The sequence below is a fragment of the Rhipicephalus microplus genome, chromosome 8, assembly GCF_043290135.1.
Source record: "Rhipicephalus microplus isolate Deutch F79 chromosome 8, USDA_Rmic, whole genome shotgun sequence".
In the NCBI taxonomy this organism is placed as follows: domain Eukaryota; kingdom Metazoa; phylum Arthropoda; class Arachnida; order Ixodida; family Ixodidae; genus Rhipicephalus; species Rhipicephalus microplus.
In genome coordinates, this window is record NC_134707.1 from 101,211,144 (window position 1) to 101,230,107 (window position 18,964).

Genomic DNA, 18,964 nt, shown 5'->3' on the forward strand with positions numbered 1-18,964 from the left:
GACTTGTGCAAACAAGATAATCATGAAATGCGTGTCATGTAACAGCATGACTACATGCTACGCTATTGATGCGCTCGTGGCCGTTGCGCTCGCCTCACATGCACCAAACTCGGTATTATGCGATGTGAACGAGCGACATTGGTACGTCGTTTTACATCCAAACATTATAATCACGACAGGCGTGTCATGTAACAACATGAGTACAAGCCACATTCATGATGCGCTCACGGCCGTTTCGCTAGCTTACATACGTCTCATTTGGTATTACGTGACGCCAATGGATGACGAAAGCATGTGATTGGTGCAAAAATGATAATCATGAGATGCGTGTCATGTGAGAACATGACAACATGCCACAGTGAAGGTGCCAATACATTTAGACGTGACCCGGTGTGCGTGATCGCCAGAGTTCATTTTGTCGCATCACGCCGGCGTTGCCACGCAAGGCGCCAGTCCTGCCATATACTCGCCGGCGCACGCCGCGCTGCGTTGCTGTGACGCATCCGCGTTTCAGCGCGTCTAGCATTCCTCCATCACCGGAAGAGAGAAACGCAGCGCATCGGCGTGAAATGCAGCATGTCGCACTTCGCGCCGGTTGCCGTCAGGCCGCGCCGACAGACGCTGGTCGGGCCTGGCGTCAGACTGTAGATTGCTCGCGTTTTGCTAACGTAGCGTGGCAGTGCGCGCCGTGCGCGCCCGTCAACGCTACATTGGAGTATAATGGGCCTTTCATAATGCGCTCGCGGCCGTTCTGCTAGCTGAACATATACCAAATTGGGTGTTACGTAACGTCAATTGATGTCCAATTATATGACTGGTGCAAACATGATAATCTTGACACGCGTGTCATGTCAGAACATGACAACATACCACGCTCATAGTGTGCTCGCGGCCGTTCCGCTAACTCCACATTTACTAAATTTGGTATCACGTGACGTGAATAGATGACGAAGGTAAACGACGCATCGAAACATGATAATCGTCACACGGAAGGCATGTACGACACAATTTACCTCCACCTCGTAACGTTGTGCTGATTTTAAAGTGACAAAAATATTTCTCATTCGTGCTTCGCATATCGTTGATCCCCACTGTACGTGTGATCTGTCCATTTTTTTATCTTTGCGCATACTTCTGACATATCCTCGATACGTGACCAGTTATTATTGCACCAAGTGTGTACTTGCCTTACTTTGTTCGTCATCTCAATCGCAATTCAACACGGCTTTGGTCGGTATAGGTAAATTTACTCAAAATGAATTTCTTGACTACTCATTTCTGGCTTTCTATAATTCACACGCAGTCAAGTTAATCATCTGCACAGTTGGCAAGACAGCCACCTCTGCACACATGTACCCGAATGACTACTGCGACTACCTCTTCTACACCGACGTGTACCCAGAAGGTGGCCGAATTTACGAAAAAGACGGCAGTTACCCCAGCTGGCTCCTTTTTCAGCGGATGGCTGCTAGACGCCCCAATATAGAGTTTGGGCTCTCGTTTGCCTTTGAGTAAGTAACAGATATTGGCTTTTTACTACCCGGAAAAAAGTATAAGAATGCACTTTTTCAAAAAAAAAAGATTCTGGAGCTCATGTTAACCCTGTGAATAAATAAAAACAAAGCTATACTTAACAGTTTCATTCAAGTAGTGAATTGTTTCAAAGTGCATTGGAAATAATTATGCTGTAATGAACTCAATATCAGGAAAGAAATGCCAGAGTATCTTCTGGTCTCGGGTGTATTGCGAAAACACAGTACCAGGATATCACTATGAACATGCGAGGCCTATTTTATGTTTACTGAAAAGAATGCCAGTCTGTTGGTCTGCTTTAGGCCTGTGTAATAATTATTTTTGTGTGTTGAAAAATACCGCAATATTTCTTTTGAAAGATCATCACACTGTGTGCAAGTTTCTCAATATTTCGACATGCACGAACGAAAACAGTCACTGTATTGTGAGATATGCAAAAGTTTGATTTGGGACGCTAACAAAATAAATTGATACTCTAACACAAAATATCACTTAAGTTACAATACAGTGAAGTATATATTGCAAAAAATAAATTATGGTATATTTGGCGTTGCTGCAAATAATGGTAGCGTCTTATCTGATCAGACATATTTCAGTCGCTAATCGTTCAAGCAAACGAATGCTCGTTCCAGTTAATCGTCATATTAGAGTTATGATGTTAATTTATAACTTTATCCATCCCTCTTGAATTCATGCTTGTCTAGGTGCGTTGGATTCGTTGATGGCCTCTGCGTTCTTCTAACTAACCACCTAGTATCGTATTTGCAAAATCATGGTCGGTCACGGTCAATTTTTTTTCCGTCACATCAGCAAAAGAGCTTTGTTTGTGTCACATCAGTGGAAGTGCCAGGACTATTTTGATGCCAAAACCTGCTGCGTGAGTGGACTATTTTCACGTTTTGGAACGTTTTTTTCCGGAGCCGGCCACCGCCTGGGCTAAGCCTAACGAGGTAAGCCCACACCGGCGCGACGCCAGCCGCGTCGCCGTTTCCGGGGGCCCTTTTCGCTCTTCGCAGGGCCTATTTTCAGAAAAGAATGGAATATCAGGTGGTGGGGGAGGACATAACCCCCGAAGAGGTTACAGAAGACCGAGGTTGGCAGTCTGCAGGCGCCAGAAGAGCTGGCGCGCGCTCGGCAGGCGCTAATCTTAATGGTGCTACTCTCAACGAGACGAAGTCGACAACGGCCGAGGCCCCACGAGGCCGCAACAGTGGCAATAACATCAAGGCTAGAATCATCCGCGCTGGCCGGATGCCCCAGCTCCCCAGGGAGGATACGAAGATCGTGATTCGGCCCCGCGGAGGCCTCAATATTGTCAAGACCGGCTGCACCGTGGTGGCTGATGCAATCCTGGCAGCCACAAGCATCTGCGCCGAAGATTTGCGGGGCGACACGCTATGCCCCAACGTGCAGCAGAATATTATGGTTGTCAGCACACCTAGAAGGGAAAATGCCAACCACTACGTCAAAGTTCGGCAGATCGTCGTCATGGGCCGAACATACGAGGTCAGTGCTTACGAGGCCGCCCCTCATTCCACGTGCAAGGGCGTGATCCGAGGTATTCCACTCGTAGACGGCCCGAATGATATTGACAACAAGATCGTAAATGAAAGAAATCCGCTCGCCCTGGCAGCCAAGCGCATAGGCAGCACCGGTACGGTAATCGTCGCCTTCGACGGTCATAGAGTCCCAAACTTTGTACGCTACGACCCCACCCTTGTGCAATGTTCGCTTTATCGCAAGAAAATAGACATTTGCTACGCTTGTGGTCGGCTCGGTCACCGTGCTGATGTGTGCCCCAGCCCAGGCGACATCGTAAGTCGGGGCTGTGGGGCTTCAAATCCTGACGCACAAAACAAGTGTACCCCCAAGTGCAGGCTGTGTGGTGGGCAACACCTCACGGCTGACGAGGACTGTAGGCAAAAATTCCAGATCCCGTATGTCGTGCGACGAAGGCGCTGGGAGAAGTCTCGCGCCACCGATCAAGGCCAAGCCACGGCACCACCATCACCCCCCATGGATGGGCAAGACTTCCAGCAGTCACGTGGTTCCGGGGGCCGTTCCAGGCGACGTTCTCGGTCCCATTCCAGGGGCCGTTCCCGGTCCAGGAGCCGCTCCCGGTCCCGAGGAGGAACCCGGCGCTACAAGTCTGGGAGCCGCTCCAGGTCTCGATCCAGGTCTACCGGGCGTCAACAGCAGCCTAGCGGGGTGTCAGCGAGAAGCAAGAAGTCGGGCTCTGTAACCTGGGCCGACACGGTCCGAGGAGGGCCAGCTGAGGTACTGTCAGAGTCACTCCCAGAGCATGCGGAGAGCGCGCGCGAGATTTCCCAGCTGAAACGCGAGAACGCAGCGATGAAGGAAACTATAAACAGGCTCATGTCCGAAATTGCTGAGTTTAAGAACGCGAGAAACCCACCACCGCAACCCGCCGCTGCATGCGTCGCCGATACAATGCCCCTACCCATGGAGGTGCACAGCACTAAAGCCGGCGACAGCAGCAGTGAGGGTCAAAGTGCTCCCAAGAAGAGGGCCGTCGCCTACGAACAGGAAGGTGTAGCGATTCGAGTCAGGTCCGAGCTTCGAGACACGCTATCCGCGCTCAGTGAAAGCATCAATAAGCTCGGGGAGAATTTTGCCCAACTGCAGACCACCCTGGCCGCGCAAAACGACCGAGTATCCAGGGTAGAGTCGTTTCTCGAAAGCGTAGTGAAACCAGCTCTGACCTCAACCGCTGTCGTACAACCCCAGCCCGGCGCTACGGGCCCCATCGTCCACGCTATTCTTAGCCAATCTGAGGGCAGCACCAGCCCACAAAAGCACCAAGATGGCCAAGCCAAGTGAGACGTTTCTCATTTGGCAATGGAACTGCAGGGGCTTCCCTAGTAAAAAGGCGTCCTTGCAGCAGTACATTCGATGCTCTAGCGAAAAACCCCTCGTCATTCTGCTTCAGGAAACATTAACTCCAAACGTCACACTGACTACAAGCCCGTCTCGCGTTATTCTGAAGGCCGGGGCGTCTGCACCTTGGTCAGTAACAAGCTCACACACATCTCTTACGACCTCAAAATGGCCACCAGCAGCGCCGAATATGTCATGACCGAGATTCTGCCGCGCAGCTCGGACCGAAGCAGCATCTTTTTTCTCAACGTGTACAGTAGCCCTAAGGACCGACGGCAGCGCTTCAGGGCCCTCTTAAAGAAGGCCGTCAACTTGGCAGGACGCAACCCCCTGGTTGTGGCGGGCGATTTTAATGCTCCGCACCACACTTGGGGCTACCCGTACAATACCAGCAAGGGCGCGGAACTGTGGCAGAACGCGACGGACTTGGACCTGACTCTAATCACCGACAAGGCCTTTCCAACTCGGTTGGGCACTTCATCCTGCAGAGACTCCACTCCCGACTTGACCTTCGTCAAGAATCTCCCCGATGTACAGTGGCCAACTCAAACATTGACTTAGGTAGCGACCATTACGTCCTGGTGACGCAGTTCTTAGTGGTTCGAAAGAGGGCACGGGAGTTTTCTTGGACAAACTGGGACCAGTTTCGCAAAGTCCGCAACGACCGACCCCTACCTGCAACCAGGCCAAGCCTACAGGAGTGGATTAGCCAGCTCAGAGAGGACGTCATAAGTACCACGAAGAATATTAGTACTGACCTTCCGGTTGAAGAAATGGATAGCCGCCTTGCCCACCTGCTCGAGGCCAAGCAGTCACTTCTCGCCCGCTGGAAAGGCCAGCGCCTCAATCGCAGGTTGCGCAAGAAAATCTCCGACCTAAACAAGACCATCGAGGAGCACTGTCGCGTCCTCTCCAAGCAGCAGTGGGACGAGGTGTGCAACTCGGTAGATGGCCAGATGCGTAATGGCAAGACATGGAACCTGCTCAAGCACCTGCAGCGAGACTAACACCAAAACTAACCAGCGGAACGTACTAGCGCGAGCCATGCACGAAGCCAAGCAGTCCTCTTCAGAAGAGGAGGTTTTGAAGCAGCTGGTGCAAAAGTACCTCCCTGTCGACTCGAACCCCGCAACAACAACGTACCCTGAGTACTCAGGACCAGCCAACACTGAACTGGACGCCGAGATATGCCACGAAGAGGTTCGGCAGGCGCTTTACGGGCTCAATGGAAGGTCTGCCGTGGGCCCCGACGGCAGACCCTGCGCAACCTGGACGACCGGTCAATCGACTACCTCACCGAGGTCATTAACGAGGCATGGAAGAATGGCGAGGTCCCCGACCCGTAGAAGGTCGCACGCACCGTGCTCATTCCTAAGCCGGGGAGGTCACCCAACTTGGACAACATGCGCCCCATTTCGCTCACATCCTGCGTGGGAAAGGTAGCCAAGCATGTGGTCCTCAATAGGTTGACTCGGTACCTGGAAGACAATGGGATCTACCCATACACTATGATTGGTTTTCGGGCCAAGCTTTCGACGCAAGACGCTATGAAGCTGCTCAAGCACCAAGTCATCGACTGCAACACTCTAGACATGCGGGCCATTCTCGGCCTCGACTTAGAGAAAGCCTTCGACAATGTTACTCACTCTTTCGTGTTGCGGTCGATTGCTGAGCTTGGCCTTGGAGTCAGATTCTACAAATATATCAAATCGTTCTTGACCCGTAGGAGAGCCACCCTCAGTGTGGGAGACCTTGTCTCCGAGGAGATAGAGCTGGGATCGCGCGGCACGCCACAAGGGTCAGTGATATCGCCCACCCTGTTCAATCTTGTCATGATCGGGTTGTCCAAGAGGCTCTCATGTATCGAAGGCATTAACCACACAATTTACGCGGACGATATTACCATTTGGTGCACAGGTGGCAGCGACGGGCAAGTTGAGCGCTCCCTGCAGGAGGCCATAGACACCACGGAAGATTACCTCCGTCCCACAGGCCTGAGGTGTTCCCCAAGCAAGTCTGAGCTCCTCCTTTACCAACCCACTAGGCGAGGGCCCAAGCACAAAAACTGGCAGCCGATCTCGAAGAGTGATATCAAGCTCTACACCGGAGATGGCAGCGTAATACCCAGAGTCGACTCCATTCGGGTCCTCGGCATGACCATCGAGTCCAATGGTTCCAACGGCAAGACTATACTCAAGCTCGCCGCCAAGACGGATAATGCGGTTCGGCTGGTTCGGCGGGTGGCCAACCGTTACAAAGGCCTCAAGGAAGACAACCTAATCCGCCTGGTCAATGCATTTGTGCTCTGCCACTTTTCATATGTCGCAACCATGCACAATTGGCAGCGTGCCGAGTGTGACAAGATCAACGTCTTGCTCAGAAAGATTACCAAGCGGGCCCTCGGTATCCCGATCAGGACGCGCACCGAGCGCCTGCTCCTGCTCGCAGTACACAATACGTTGGAGGAGATTGCCGAAGCGCAGGAGCGGGCCCAGCTCGCGCGCCTTTCGAGCTCCCAGACCGGCAGACATATACTCCGAGAGCTCGGTCACTCTCCGGCTGAAGTGGACGAGAAGATGAGACAGGTGCCCCGTGAGATTCGCGACCTCATCACCGTGGCACCGATACCGAGGAATGTCCATTCCGAGCACAATCGTGGTAGGCGACGGGCTAGAGCTGCCACTCTTCTCAAGCAGATTCACAGTGAGGAGCACGGCGTCAGCTTTGTCGACGCGGCAGCGTACCGTGGGAGCCGCGCCTTCTCCGCAGTCGTCGTCGACTCCAAACAACAAATCACCAACTGCGCATCGGTTTACACTGACGATCCGACGATTGCCGAGCAAGTGGCCATCGCCCTGGCCATCCTAGAAGGTGAAAGGGAAGTCATCTATAGTGACTCTAGGTCAGCTATTCGCGCTTTCGAGCGCGGTGTAGTCTCCAAAAAAGCCCTGCGCGTGCTCCAAAGTGGTGGCCGCGACGGCATCAAGCACCACGTACTGATTTGGTTTCCTGCACATGTTGGACAGGTCCAAGGCGCTCCCCCCAACCTCAATGAGTCTGCCCACGAGGCCGCGCGCGCACTAACCGACCGCGCGGGTTCCGGGCAACGATTCGGGGCCAACGGGGTTGCGGAAAACAGGGACGCGCCTGCCACGTACAACGAAGTAACAAAATATTTTTACCTCGCGCGGAGACTATATCCACTCCCTCATCCAAATCTTAATAGGCCACTGGCCCTTACGCTCAGACTACTGCAAACCGACACGTACCCTAACCTGAAACTCCTTCACGCTATTTATCCTGACGCGTTTCCCAATGACGCTTGCCCCGCATGTGGGGATGTATCCACGCTGGCGCACATTCTCTGGGAGTGCAAGGCAATGTACACTAACCCCAACACTACATCGGTCAGGTAGGAGGCGGCCCTACGCAGCTCCCTCCTGGCCGACCAACTTTGGGCCGTCCAGCAGGCCCGCGGAGCGGCCGATAGGCTTGGCCTAACGGTCCCTACGTGGGAGTCGCCCGCTGCGCGCTGACGCGCGCCTTGCAGGACCTCAATAAAGTTTCGCAACCAACATCAGCAAAATATCGCATTGCTCTGCAACACATTCTGATGTCTTCGTAGCTCGCCATGATACTCTTATCATGCTCCATTCCCTCGGACGCTGCCAGGCGTTTTGCTATTTTTTTGTGAGTTAACTTCTCATACTAGCCTCATGTCTCATTAGCATTACTATCATGCAGCGACTCTAAATTTCGACTTTTCAAGATTGCGGTCAATTGTTTTTTATGATTTCGAAAGTTTACTTATTGCGCTACAGCTCATTGTAATTCCTTTATGAATTTACTTTCTCAGAAAAAGCTTCCTTCTTAACATTCTTAACTCACATTCTTATAAAACGTCTGTTTAAAGGGCCACTCGCCAGGCCCCATACCGAATTTTAGTTAGACTGTGGAAGTTGTTGGGTGTGCGTTGAGGAACATTTTGATACAAAAACTTTTCGAATTGGTTTATCACGAGCGGAGAAAGCAGGTTTTTTGAAGCAGTGGGAAATGAGGATGAGAGGAGGTGAGCTCGAAACCCTTGCCACTCCTCCACGTAGCCTTCGCAAGCCAAATTTCTTCCCCACCCTCTAAGGCACCCGACCAAGAGGTCACGTGCGCGTGACGTGCCCAAACAAGCCGAACCCCCGAGCATGCGAGTGGCGCTGCTTTGTTGACCAGCGTGATTTTGTTGCCTTCTGCCTGTTCCTGCGGGATGGTTTGAAAACGCTGGCTTAGACGCGGAAGAATAGATAAGCACATTGAGTGCGCGACGCGTAGAAGCGTTTCATTTGCTTCGAAGGCTGTCGTTTGCTCGATGCGCTGACCGCGGGGACACGAACACATGTGATACGCTGGCACATTAGCCGCGCATCTCGTAGCATTTCACAGGGGAAAAAAATGAAAGAAAAACACGCACAACTTTTTATTGTGTCTCATTATTTATTTCAAGTTTAATTATTCTCCTAAAGCAACAAATGCATAAACTACGCATTTTGTGTGGTATACCGTTCACAACATCAGAGCAGAGTCATCTACCTTGAGAACCAACGTCACTGCATTGCCGTGTACGTAGGGCCATTCATACGCCCACGTCATGCCCTCATTCTCTAGGCGTGCGCGGGCAGAGGGGAGGGGGAGCAGCGTTCATCTTCGAATTCGACTCATTTCCGCAGCGCGTAGAATTTCGGCAGACGGGATTATGAAATGCCTCGTCTACGCATTTCGCTTGTCAGCTCAAAATAGTCATACATGTTGAGTGGCCCTTTAAGATATATAACCTAATATTGAGACTACAACTAAAATAGTACCAAAATATATATTTAGAAACCAATTTTTGTTTGTCAGGTATTCACAGCGGCAAGCTATCATTGATTCTGAGGAATGGTTTCCAATACGAACTTGTGTGATGCTGTGCATGCATACCCTGGCATTGTTTTATTCAGTAAGCGATATATGGTTGCTCTAAAAACAACCTTATCTCGGCAAGAATATTTTATCCTAAACAGTGTTTTGCTAAGTTTGAGAACAGATAATTGTAATATAGTGTTTGTTGGGATTTTACGTCCCATCACTAGGCAATTAATCTGAGGGAGGCCGTAGTGAAGGGCTTGAGAAATTCTGCCCACCTCATGTTTTTTGACGTTAACCTAAACGGGGCTCGATAATTTCGCCTGTCTCAGAATGCATTTACTGCGGCTGTGATCTAATCACCCGAGCTTCTCTTCAGCAGGCAGGCGAAAAAATAGCCCCACCTCCCCGAAGAAAGTTGTGAGGAAATACGAATGCATTGCTTGACGTGAATGGCAGCGTTACGCACGTGAGAACCCAGGGTTAGAATAATAATTTTTTTTACACCGTGCAGCCAATAGCACCTTTCGCAGCACGTCTCGTTCTTCTGTCGCGAGAAATGCGGTATGCGTTTCCAGCTCAAAGAGCTAGCGTGCACGGTTCAAAAATACTATTATTTGAAAAAAAAGGCGTTCTTGGGCTGGCGTGATCGTTTCACAGCGCTGTCTCGTGCACACATTCCCAGATGTTCTTGAGAGGCGCTCAGGCAGTGAACGGTCGAGAGTGAGGCATGAGCGAACGGCAAGTGGGGTGCAGGGAAAAGAAAGAGAGAGAGAACGGCGAGAGAAGGCGCGGTGAAACACTGCACCTACCCTCTCCTACAATCATCGCACCACATGCTCCGGTAGCTAGGGGCAAGGATAAGCGCTTGTGTCCACGCCCGTTGCAATGAAAGAAGGAGTGAGAGCGGAGAATGAAAGCGGCGCTGCTGACGACGCGGACAACGCCGAATGCCTGACATTGCCCGAATAAGAAAAGTATTCGTACTTGAAAGAATACACTGCATTATTGTATGCCTTTACCGGAGCATTCCTGGATCCTATGTGTGTCTGCCGTTTGAAGCCAAACGTAAAAAAGGCTTCCTTGTAACATAACTCTGACACAAGGAAACACCATATGTGAAATAACGGGAGGGTGGTTCTGCTGGGAAAAAGAAAAATTGGGTTATTAGAGGGTAATGCGCAAAACTGGAACATGGATCACGTTCATTTATAGCGCCCGTGCCACAAGATTGCAATAAAACAGATGACAAGCTAAAATCTCATTTCAGGTAGTAAATCTCATATCTGCTTTCAGGTAGAAATAAGGGCATTTCGACAACCTGTTCAATGCACTCTTGTAGAACTACCACGCGCCGCAACTTGCCGACTTATGGCTTATATCGGGCAAGCAACCAACACTCCATGTAGAGAGTGGAAAGTTATTTGGTGTCTGCAATATGAAGCGATGCAGTTGTGCTCTAGCTGCAGAAACTTGAACAAAGCACGTATATTTCGCGCTAAGTGGTCCTTCATGGCCGCAAGGTTTAGGACGGCATATCAGATTATACAATGAGGAAAACTTGGGTCTTGATTTTATAGAGCTGTGGCTTTTGAAAAAAAAAAAGAACCCACATTAGCTCTAACAAAGAAGTGAGCACTCGAAAAGGAAGTGAAAGCAGAACCATTGTTCCACGCAAAACCTATCAGCTTGCTCCTATTTTTTTGAGTTCGTGATTCTATGTTCATGCTATTATGTGTGCGTTTGACATCCACGGACTTGCCCGTTTAAAGGTCCAACTTTAACAAGCACAAGTCTACCTTTGAATAACTATGACAATAATAAAATTCCGTCTCTCATAATCATATGGTGGTTTTGGGACCTTAAACCCCACAAATCACTCAACAATATTCAAATTGCCTTGATTCTCTAAGGTGTTTTCCGTTAGGCACCTGTCATCGCAAATGATTTGTCAACATAGGGACTGACTCGATCGTTCGATACTGCACATTTCTATTGAACTATGTTCACATGTGTACAACACACATTACTAGTATGTGTTGCTTTTTTTGGCTCGACGGCCATCGGCAAAAATTCACAAAAAGTGAATCATACAACTGGCTACACTGAATGATGTATGATCCGGTAGCTGAATAAAACGAGATATTTATCGTCTCATGCTCGCACAGTTTAATGAAAATTGAATAAAAAAACAAGGCAATGGGAACTGACGTACACCAAAATTGATCAGCGAAAACAATAAACAAAAGACAACAAACAATAAAAAGTGGTTAATATTGAACACAGCCCATGAATCGAGTGTAATATGGATAGTAACATGGCAATGGGTAAGTAAAAGCTTTAAAATTACAAAAAGGTGGTATACGAATAACCGGCCAGTAGTAGCCAGTCCGATAAATATAAAGTGTACAGCAAAGCACTGTACCGAATAGTCCTAGTAAGTTACTTTTACTATGGTGTAACATCTGGATTAACTAACTCGTAAGCCTTAATTTCATGACCGGCCTCCATAAGGATATGGAAACTTAACCACATTTTCTTCATTTTTTTCGTTTTAAAACAATTCAGCCTCGCGTATTAAACTGAAATTGGTGTAGTTTTTCAAGCTTTCGGCAAGCAGACAAAGATGGCGCCACTTCACTTGTGCTTTTGACATGTTACGTTTGCTTTCTTCCGGCTGCTGCCGTCTTCGCGGTGTGCTAGACGGTGGACCCGAAATACTTTTGGAGATATTTGTTTTTTTTTATTATGCGCACTACAGCATGTTGTTTGAGTACCTAACGCTAAGGAATTTAGAAATAACAGCTGCGCTTTCACCGAAAGTGACTGTAGACCCTTACTGCATGGAGAACATTTTTAACGAGAATTGCCAATTTTAGTTTCTTGCGAGGAAATCTTTCTTGGTGAACTGTTTTGCAATTTTTAAAGAAAACTTTGTTTTGTGCCATAAATGTTTCTGTGCATGAAAGAAAAAATATTCATTATAGCATGTTTGTTTGCAGACGTTTTGTTTTTGTATACTCCGTGCGAAGGGTGTTTTGCATGCTAGGCATCTTTAGTTCAGGTGACCATGGTAAACTTTGGTAACGCTCTACGATATCACTTCTTGATAGCTTCAGGACTAGCTTTGAGATTCGGCTGCCAATCTGTAGGAAATAACAAGGCTGTACTCTAACATTGTGCAGCTTCCCGTTTTCCTGGTGCAATCGACTGCATAATTACATTTATTGTTGATGAACTAATGAGCGTTCACGTGATCTAATTCACTTCTCCCTAAAATTTTAGGTGAGGCCTCTTCTAAGCAGAACTGCGAGTTGGGCAGGTTGGCGGATGTTCGTCGTAGAATATTTTACAGCGCATCGGATTACTTGCGCACAGTGACGGGACACAGTGATGAACTTACGACTGAAATTTATTCGGAAACGAAAGACACATACAGAGAAAACATTGACTCATCAAAACTGTGCGCAAGTGCACAAGTATTACAACACAACGTGATTCAAGTCTTGCCTAACGAGTAGTTATATTCTTCATCTAAAAGAGTTATTGATCGATGACTCATGCACTTGTTATTCAGTATAATGAAAAATGCTTCAGGTATTTCACGTCAATTGAGATAACATTCAGTTGCGAGTTCGTCGCTGTGTCCTTTCATTGTTCGTATCTAATGAGCTGCAAAACATTCTACGATGCCTCTTTTAATCAGGGGAATAAGTAATAGTCCGATTGGTGGGTCTAGCGAGCGTGCCCACATGGGTGATTTGTCATGCTTTGATATATGCTTCTAGAAGCACAGCAACCGAGTGCGTCCTGTACACACGCACTTAGACTTCAGATACTTTGCGTACACGCAAATAGGTATTCTAAGCCGCCAACAGGTACCAAATGACGCTATTGGCGGACGTTCCCTTTCGCGTAAAATTCTAACATGAGAAACTTTGTCTTAGTCCGGGTGGCAGTGATCACGTGACACAGAACTGCGAATTATTTTAGCCTTTACATTGTTTATGCATACTCTAACTTGATGGAGCTTGTAGAAATGTTTCTTCACTGTTTAATGCAGGTATGTTACACCAGGAAGTTTGGAGCACGTGGCTGACATTCTGGGTGGGCTGCGAAGACTGCGCATCAAGCACTACGGATTACTCACTGCACTTACGTTTGCAGGCGAATACCGTGTGACCCTTCAATTCATTCGGGTGCTCATGGGGGTATGTAATGGAGGCACGACGACGTTTGGAATGATGGTTTAGGTACACGATTCCCAAAAGGCATGAAACGTTTGAACGAAGGAGAAACGAAGAATCGAATTCATACGTTGCACAATAAATTGCAGGAGACACTACGAGTGAAGCTGCACATGCTCAAAAAGGCGATAATTATAGTTGTCGTGAAAGTGCAGCAAAAGTAATGAAGAACATAAGCTAGTATGTTCTACTCACAATGATATACATGCTGGCGATGGTTTATTTTCTTGTTTTTTTCAGCATACGCCGCTAGGTATCATGCCATTTGCAGCACTGAATTCTTCCCTCAAAAATATTTTAATTGATTGTTTGATTTGTGGGGTTTAACGTCCCAAAACCGCCATACCAATATGAGATGCGCCGTAGTGGGGGGCTACAGAAATCTCGACCACCTAAGGTTCTTTAACGTGCACCCAAATTTGAGCAAACAGGCCTACAACACTTCCGCTTCCATTCAAAAAGCAGCTGCCGCAACCGGGATTCGATCCCGCGACCTGTGGGTCAGCAGTCGAGTACCTTAGGCCCTGGACTACAACGGCGGGGCCCCTTTACATTAGTTTAAGCGTTCTGAAGAACCCATACGCGAACGCACCAAACGTTAGGTTTTATGCAGACATAAAATAAATGGTATTAGAGAGAAACTAAAAACTACAGCTCAAAAGTGATATTTTTAGCTCCTGATAAACACAGTAGCTGAACGCTTTAGCCTCGCTCTTTGATCATCTGTAAGGAGTGCTCTGAAGGTAACTTTTTTTGCAAGGCAGTGTATTTTTTAAATTATCAAGACCACTCACAGGCGCAACAACGAAAAATACGTGTTTAAAACATTTCTGTGATATTCTCAAAAACAGGTAGTTTAGACGTTTTGTTGCGTATGAGCGGTTGACATGCTCAAGTTATGCACCGACGCGTTCCATGAATGGTTCTTGTCTCGAATCTAAGGCATTGCCTATGATACTGTGAGGCATACTGTGCGGGATCACAAGTATAGACTGTAAGGCATATTGTGCGGGATCACAATTAGTCTAGCCTCAACTTAACCGTAAAAAGATTCGTCATGGTCATTAACCGCGAGCCACACAGGCGTAAACACCAATTAGTGGAAAGAAGGGTTCCCATTCAATGCTAGTTAATGACAGTTTGGCTAATTTGTGGCTAGAATTTCAAGCCGGTACCACGGCTACTCTCCGGCTGCATGGAACTTCAAGTTCGGCGCATTTACTGGCCTATTTCACTGTATTACTCGAGGTTACAGCCATGAAAAAATTTTAAAATAACCACCAGAGTTCGCAAGCTTTTCTGCACTGTTGGCCTCCGAGCACCCACGTCTTTATATCACCAGCAGACTTATGAACATGGAGGCGCCCAGCGAGCGTGCCTTATTCAGAAGAGAAAGACGAGTTTGTGCTTAGAAGAAAACGCATGTCTTTATTTCACTACCGCAGATGGCAGAATCGAACGAATACACAGCTCATCAAAGAAATATCCACAACACAAACAGCACGAGTGTGTGAATATTCCATTGAATTTCGGGGCTTGAAGCTTACGTGGTATTTTTGTTTTTATATCAATCTCTGTCTTCGTAGTCAACAAAAAAACTGGTTCAGACAAAAGAGTTTATTGAGAACTCTACCTATTGTAGATAACTCTATGCAGGGGCGCAGAAAATCGATTAATTAAAAAACTGTGATCTACACACTGCTTGGAGGCAAAACAACAGTGACAAATATTTTGCTCATTTTGGTCTGTTTTTGCGTAATGGAAATCGTCATTTTAAACCGATAATTTATAGCAACTCTATGCATAACCTGAATATTTGCCCATTTGGCTGCAAATTTGGCGCTATAATTAGGCACACTACTTTGGCTGTCTTTAGTTTGGGTTTAACCCTTTGTTATATCTACCCAATGGCGGCCATGATGAAATCCAACACTGAATATCGACAGAGCACCCGAGAATGCGAGTATTCGTTGAGAGCTGCTACATTATGACGCCCCCGAGTACGACTCGAAAACTTCAGTTGTGTTGAGGAATGAATATGCACAATGGCACTCAATATGAGTTGCATTTTTTTGCTTTTGTTAAAGATGGCAGCAACCCTGCAAAACGGAATCCACATAGAAACAAAAACGAACTTATCTCACATGCTGTGGTAATCATTATATGCAAAGCACGAATGACGAACGATGATATGGCCCTTTAAAATAAACCCAACGTTACGAGGCGAAAGTTTATTATTCCGTCCTTGACTTCCATGTCATAGATATTAAGTTTTTACGCGGAATTTGTGTTTGTTGTCTGTTTGCGTAACGTAAAAACATATTCGGTATATCTGAACCTAGTAAAACGTCCGAGAGCGCTCTATGAGTGTGGCAAGTATTCATGTTTTACGTGACAAGTATGTCGTAATTATCCTGCTCAAACATGTCGTTTACGTTTGCCTTTCAATCACGTCACGTAATATAACGTTCTGTATAAGTGGATGTAGTGAAACGGCCACGAGCACATCATGAGCGTTGTATGTAATCCTGCTCTCACGTGACACGCAGTATGATTATCATGTTTGCACCAGTAATATACCTTCGTCATCCATTCACGTGACGCAACACCAAATTTTGTATATGTGAAGCTAGCAAAATAGCTGCGAAAGCACTCTGAGTTCAGCCCGTAGCGATGTTTGACATGACACGACTGTCTTTATTAACAAGTTTGGACGTGCCACTTACCTTCGTGGTTAGTTCGCGTCACGTAATATAAATTTCGTACTACGGGAATCTAGCGAATTGGCCACGAGCGCATCATGAGCATGGCAATAATGCAAGTCCTTACATGACACGAATAGCATCATTATCATGTTTTCACCATTGATATAGCTTATTCATTTATTCACGTCACGTAAGGCACAATGCGGTAGATTGGAAGGATGCAAAGTGACAACGAGTGCACCATGAGTGTAGTTGTGACTTATGTGCCATGCCTGTCATCATTCCCACTTTAGAAACTGTCACTTGTGTTCGCCATGCAGTCATGTCATACCATACCAGTTTTGATATTTCCTGTGAACGAAACTACCGCAAGGGCCGCAAGACCGTGATTTGTAAATCATGACATTTATGACACATGTAATGTGTTTCTTGTTATGACTAATTACTTAGGCTCGCCAAGTGCTGATGTTATGCCATGCTAGGCCTGTTAAAGATCCAAATATTGAGACAGACAGACAGACAGACAGAGAAATAGAGACAGACAGATAGACAGACGGATAGAGAGACAGACAGACAGATAGATAGACGGATAGGGGGACACACAGACATATAGATGGATAGATGGATAGATGAATGGATAGATGGATAGACAGATAGACGGAGAGATGGATGGATAGATGGATAGATGGATAGAAAGATGGATGGATAGATGGACAGGTGGATGGATAGATGTATAAATAGATAGATGGATAGATGGATAGATGAATAGATGGATAGATGGATAGATGGATAGATGGATAGTCAGATAGATAGATAGATAGATAGATAGATAGATAGATAGATAGATAGATAGATAGATAGATGGATACTGAGATGCTGTAAAAAGTATTTATTAAGTTTCCTTTTGGAATAAAAATCTGTTGTTTGTCTGCCCTGGTCCTTGTGTCTCTATTGTGTTTCTTCTCATGTGTGTGCGCTAAAGCTTCAGTAAGTATCCAGTCAGTGTGTCACTACTTATATTGAGCGGGACTGTACATCTGCTGTCCTAGTATTATGTGTTTTTGTCTCTTTGTGCACTGATATGAAAGCGTGCTCGCTCCATCAAAGGGCAACAGGAATCATCAGAGTTGCTTCGTTATGAAATGAGACCTATACATAAACAGGTATCTGCTGTTAAAACTGTATATTTATGGGACTGCTTTGTGAAGACGATTAGTATGCCTTTTTAGAAGCTCTTAAAGTATGCGGCCAGGTTGGCGATCTCCTATGTCTCATCATTTAGTGGCGTTTGTTGAATGTCAATTTATGTGGTGTTGCAGTCTTTGAAGTACATGCAAGGCTCGGACCCGGAAGCGAAGACTGTTCTTGCCTCTGGTGTTTACGATTACAGCGCGGAGTTTATGCCGACGTTCGAAACGGAATTCAGACACTCGGTGAAGTATGTAAGATGAACTCGGATTTTCCATTATGTCTTATGCAAAGGTGGTTTTTATTATTGTGATCTAGCAGCTCGGCGAGACAGTGTGAAGGCTAAATAGGGCGAATTGTGCGATTCACAGATGTGATGGCAGAAAACCGATTGTAGCCGTAGCACCTATCACGGAGAAAATCCCATAAAACTTTGAGAAAGAGCATAACGATGAAGCAGGTATGCAGTGAACTGGTTGGTGCTAATTTGAAATGCCTTGCAGACTCTTGACTAGGTATTTTTCTAAAGAAATGAATACATACGTAGAAGTTGTGCGAACGCTAAAAAACTGATAAGAAATTACACGTAACATTTTGGAGAAATTTCACAACGTACACAAATACTCTAGCATTCATGACAATCATGGTTCAACTGAAATCTCAGTTTATGGAAAAAAAAGTCATTGAAACAAACACGTAAACTCAGCCTAGCTCAAGCACCTACCGCTGCGGCAATGAAACAAAAAACACACCGTCAGCATAAAAATAAATGTTTCCACAGTAAACATACCTAAAACATGCATCAGTAAAGAAATATCAGTAAAAAAGTAAACTTTCTCCTAAAACGGGGAATTTTTTGTCATTCATTAATTTAGATGGCTAGCGTATCTGTACAAAAAACCTGTTATCAGCTTCAGTCAATTTGTGGGTTACATGTGCTCTTCATTTTAAAAAGTAAACTGCTGTGAGTTTGCTCATGTCTGCTTTCTTCGAGCTCTTGTCTGTTGTGTGGCGTCATACATTTTTAAACTGTAATAATCCAAATATCCCTCTTTAGATAACATTAGTAATTGATCTCAGATGAAATGAACGCATTGATGTTGCTGGTTTTATAATTTGAGCTAGTTCTGTGGAGCTACACAAAATATAGTTAGGTGTGATTGTAGGGTAACTATTCGTACTCTCACTTCCTATGCGGTGCCTACCATAGGTCCAATCGCAAAAAACTGCAATTCTGGAGTAGTCATGTTAGCGGATACTTATATGCTTAATAACTAACCCCTCCACAAAATGTGTGACGATGTTCACTCACGCCTGCTTCACACTTATAACTTAGCTAGATGGCGTGAAGGAGATTGTTTCACAGTAAATCTGGCAACGGGGAGGGTGGCTTGTGCTTTGAGCAAAAAGTTGTCGTTTTGTGCGTGACTGAAAAATTGAGACCAGTCCAATCAAATGAAAATCATAAAAAAACGAGTCGGAGTCAGAATTTAACCGGAG

At 46.5% G+C, this 18,964-nt stretch overlaps 1 protein-coding gene across 2 annotated transcripts in view; it reads left to right on the top strand.

Annotated features, from left to right (window-relative positions):
• Nucleotides 1-18,160, top strand: part of LOC142768688 (uncharacterized) — a 50,548-nt gene extending 32,388 nt beyond the window's left edge. For both annotated transcript variants that reach the window (XM_075870700.1, XM_075870701.1), the window contains exons 5-7: nt 1,304-1,511; nt 13,388-13,535; nt 17,596-18,160. In XM_075870700.1, coding sequence (XP_075726815.1) covers nt 1,304-1,511; nt 13,388-13,535; nt 17,596-17,727 — 488 coding nt within the window. In that variant the 3' untranslated portion in view covers nt 17,728-18,160. The remainder of the gene's footprint in view (nt 1-1,303; nt 1,512-13,387; nt 13,536-17,595) is intronic.
• The last annotated feature ends 804 nt before the right edge of the window (nt 18,161-18,964 follow it).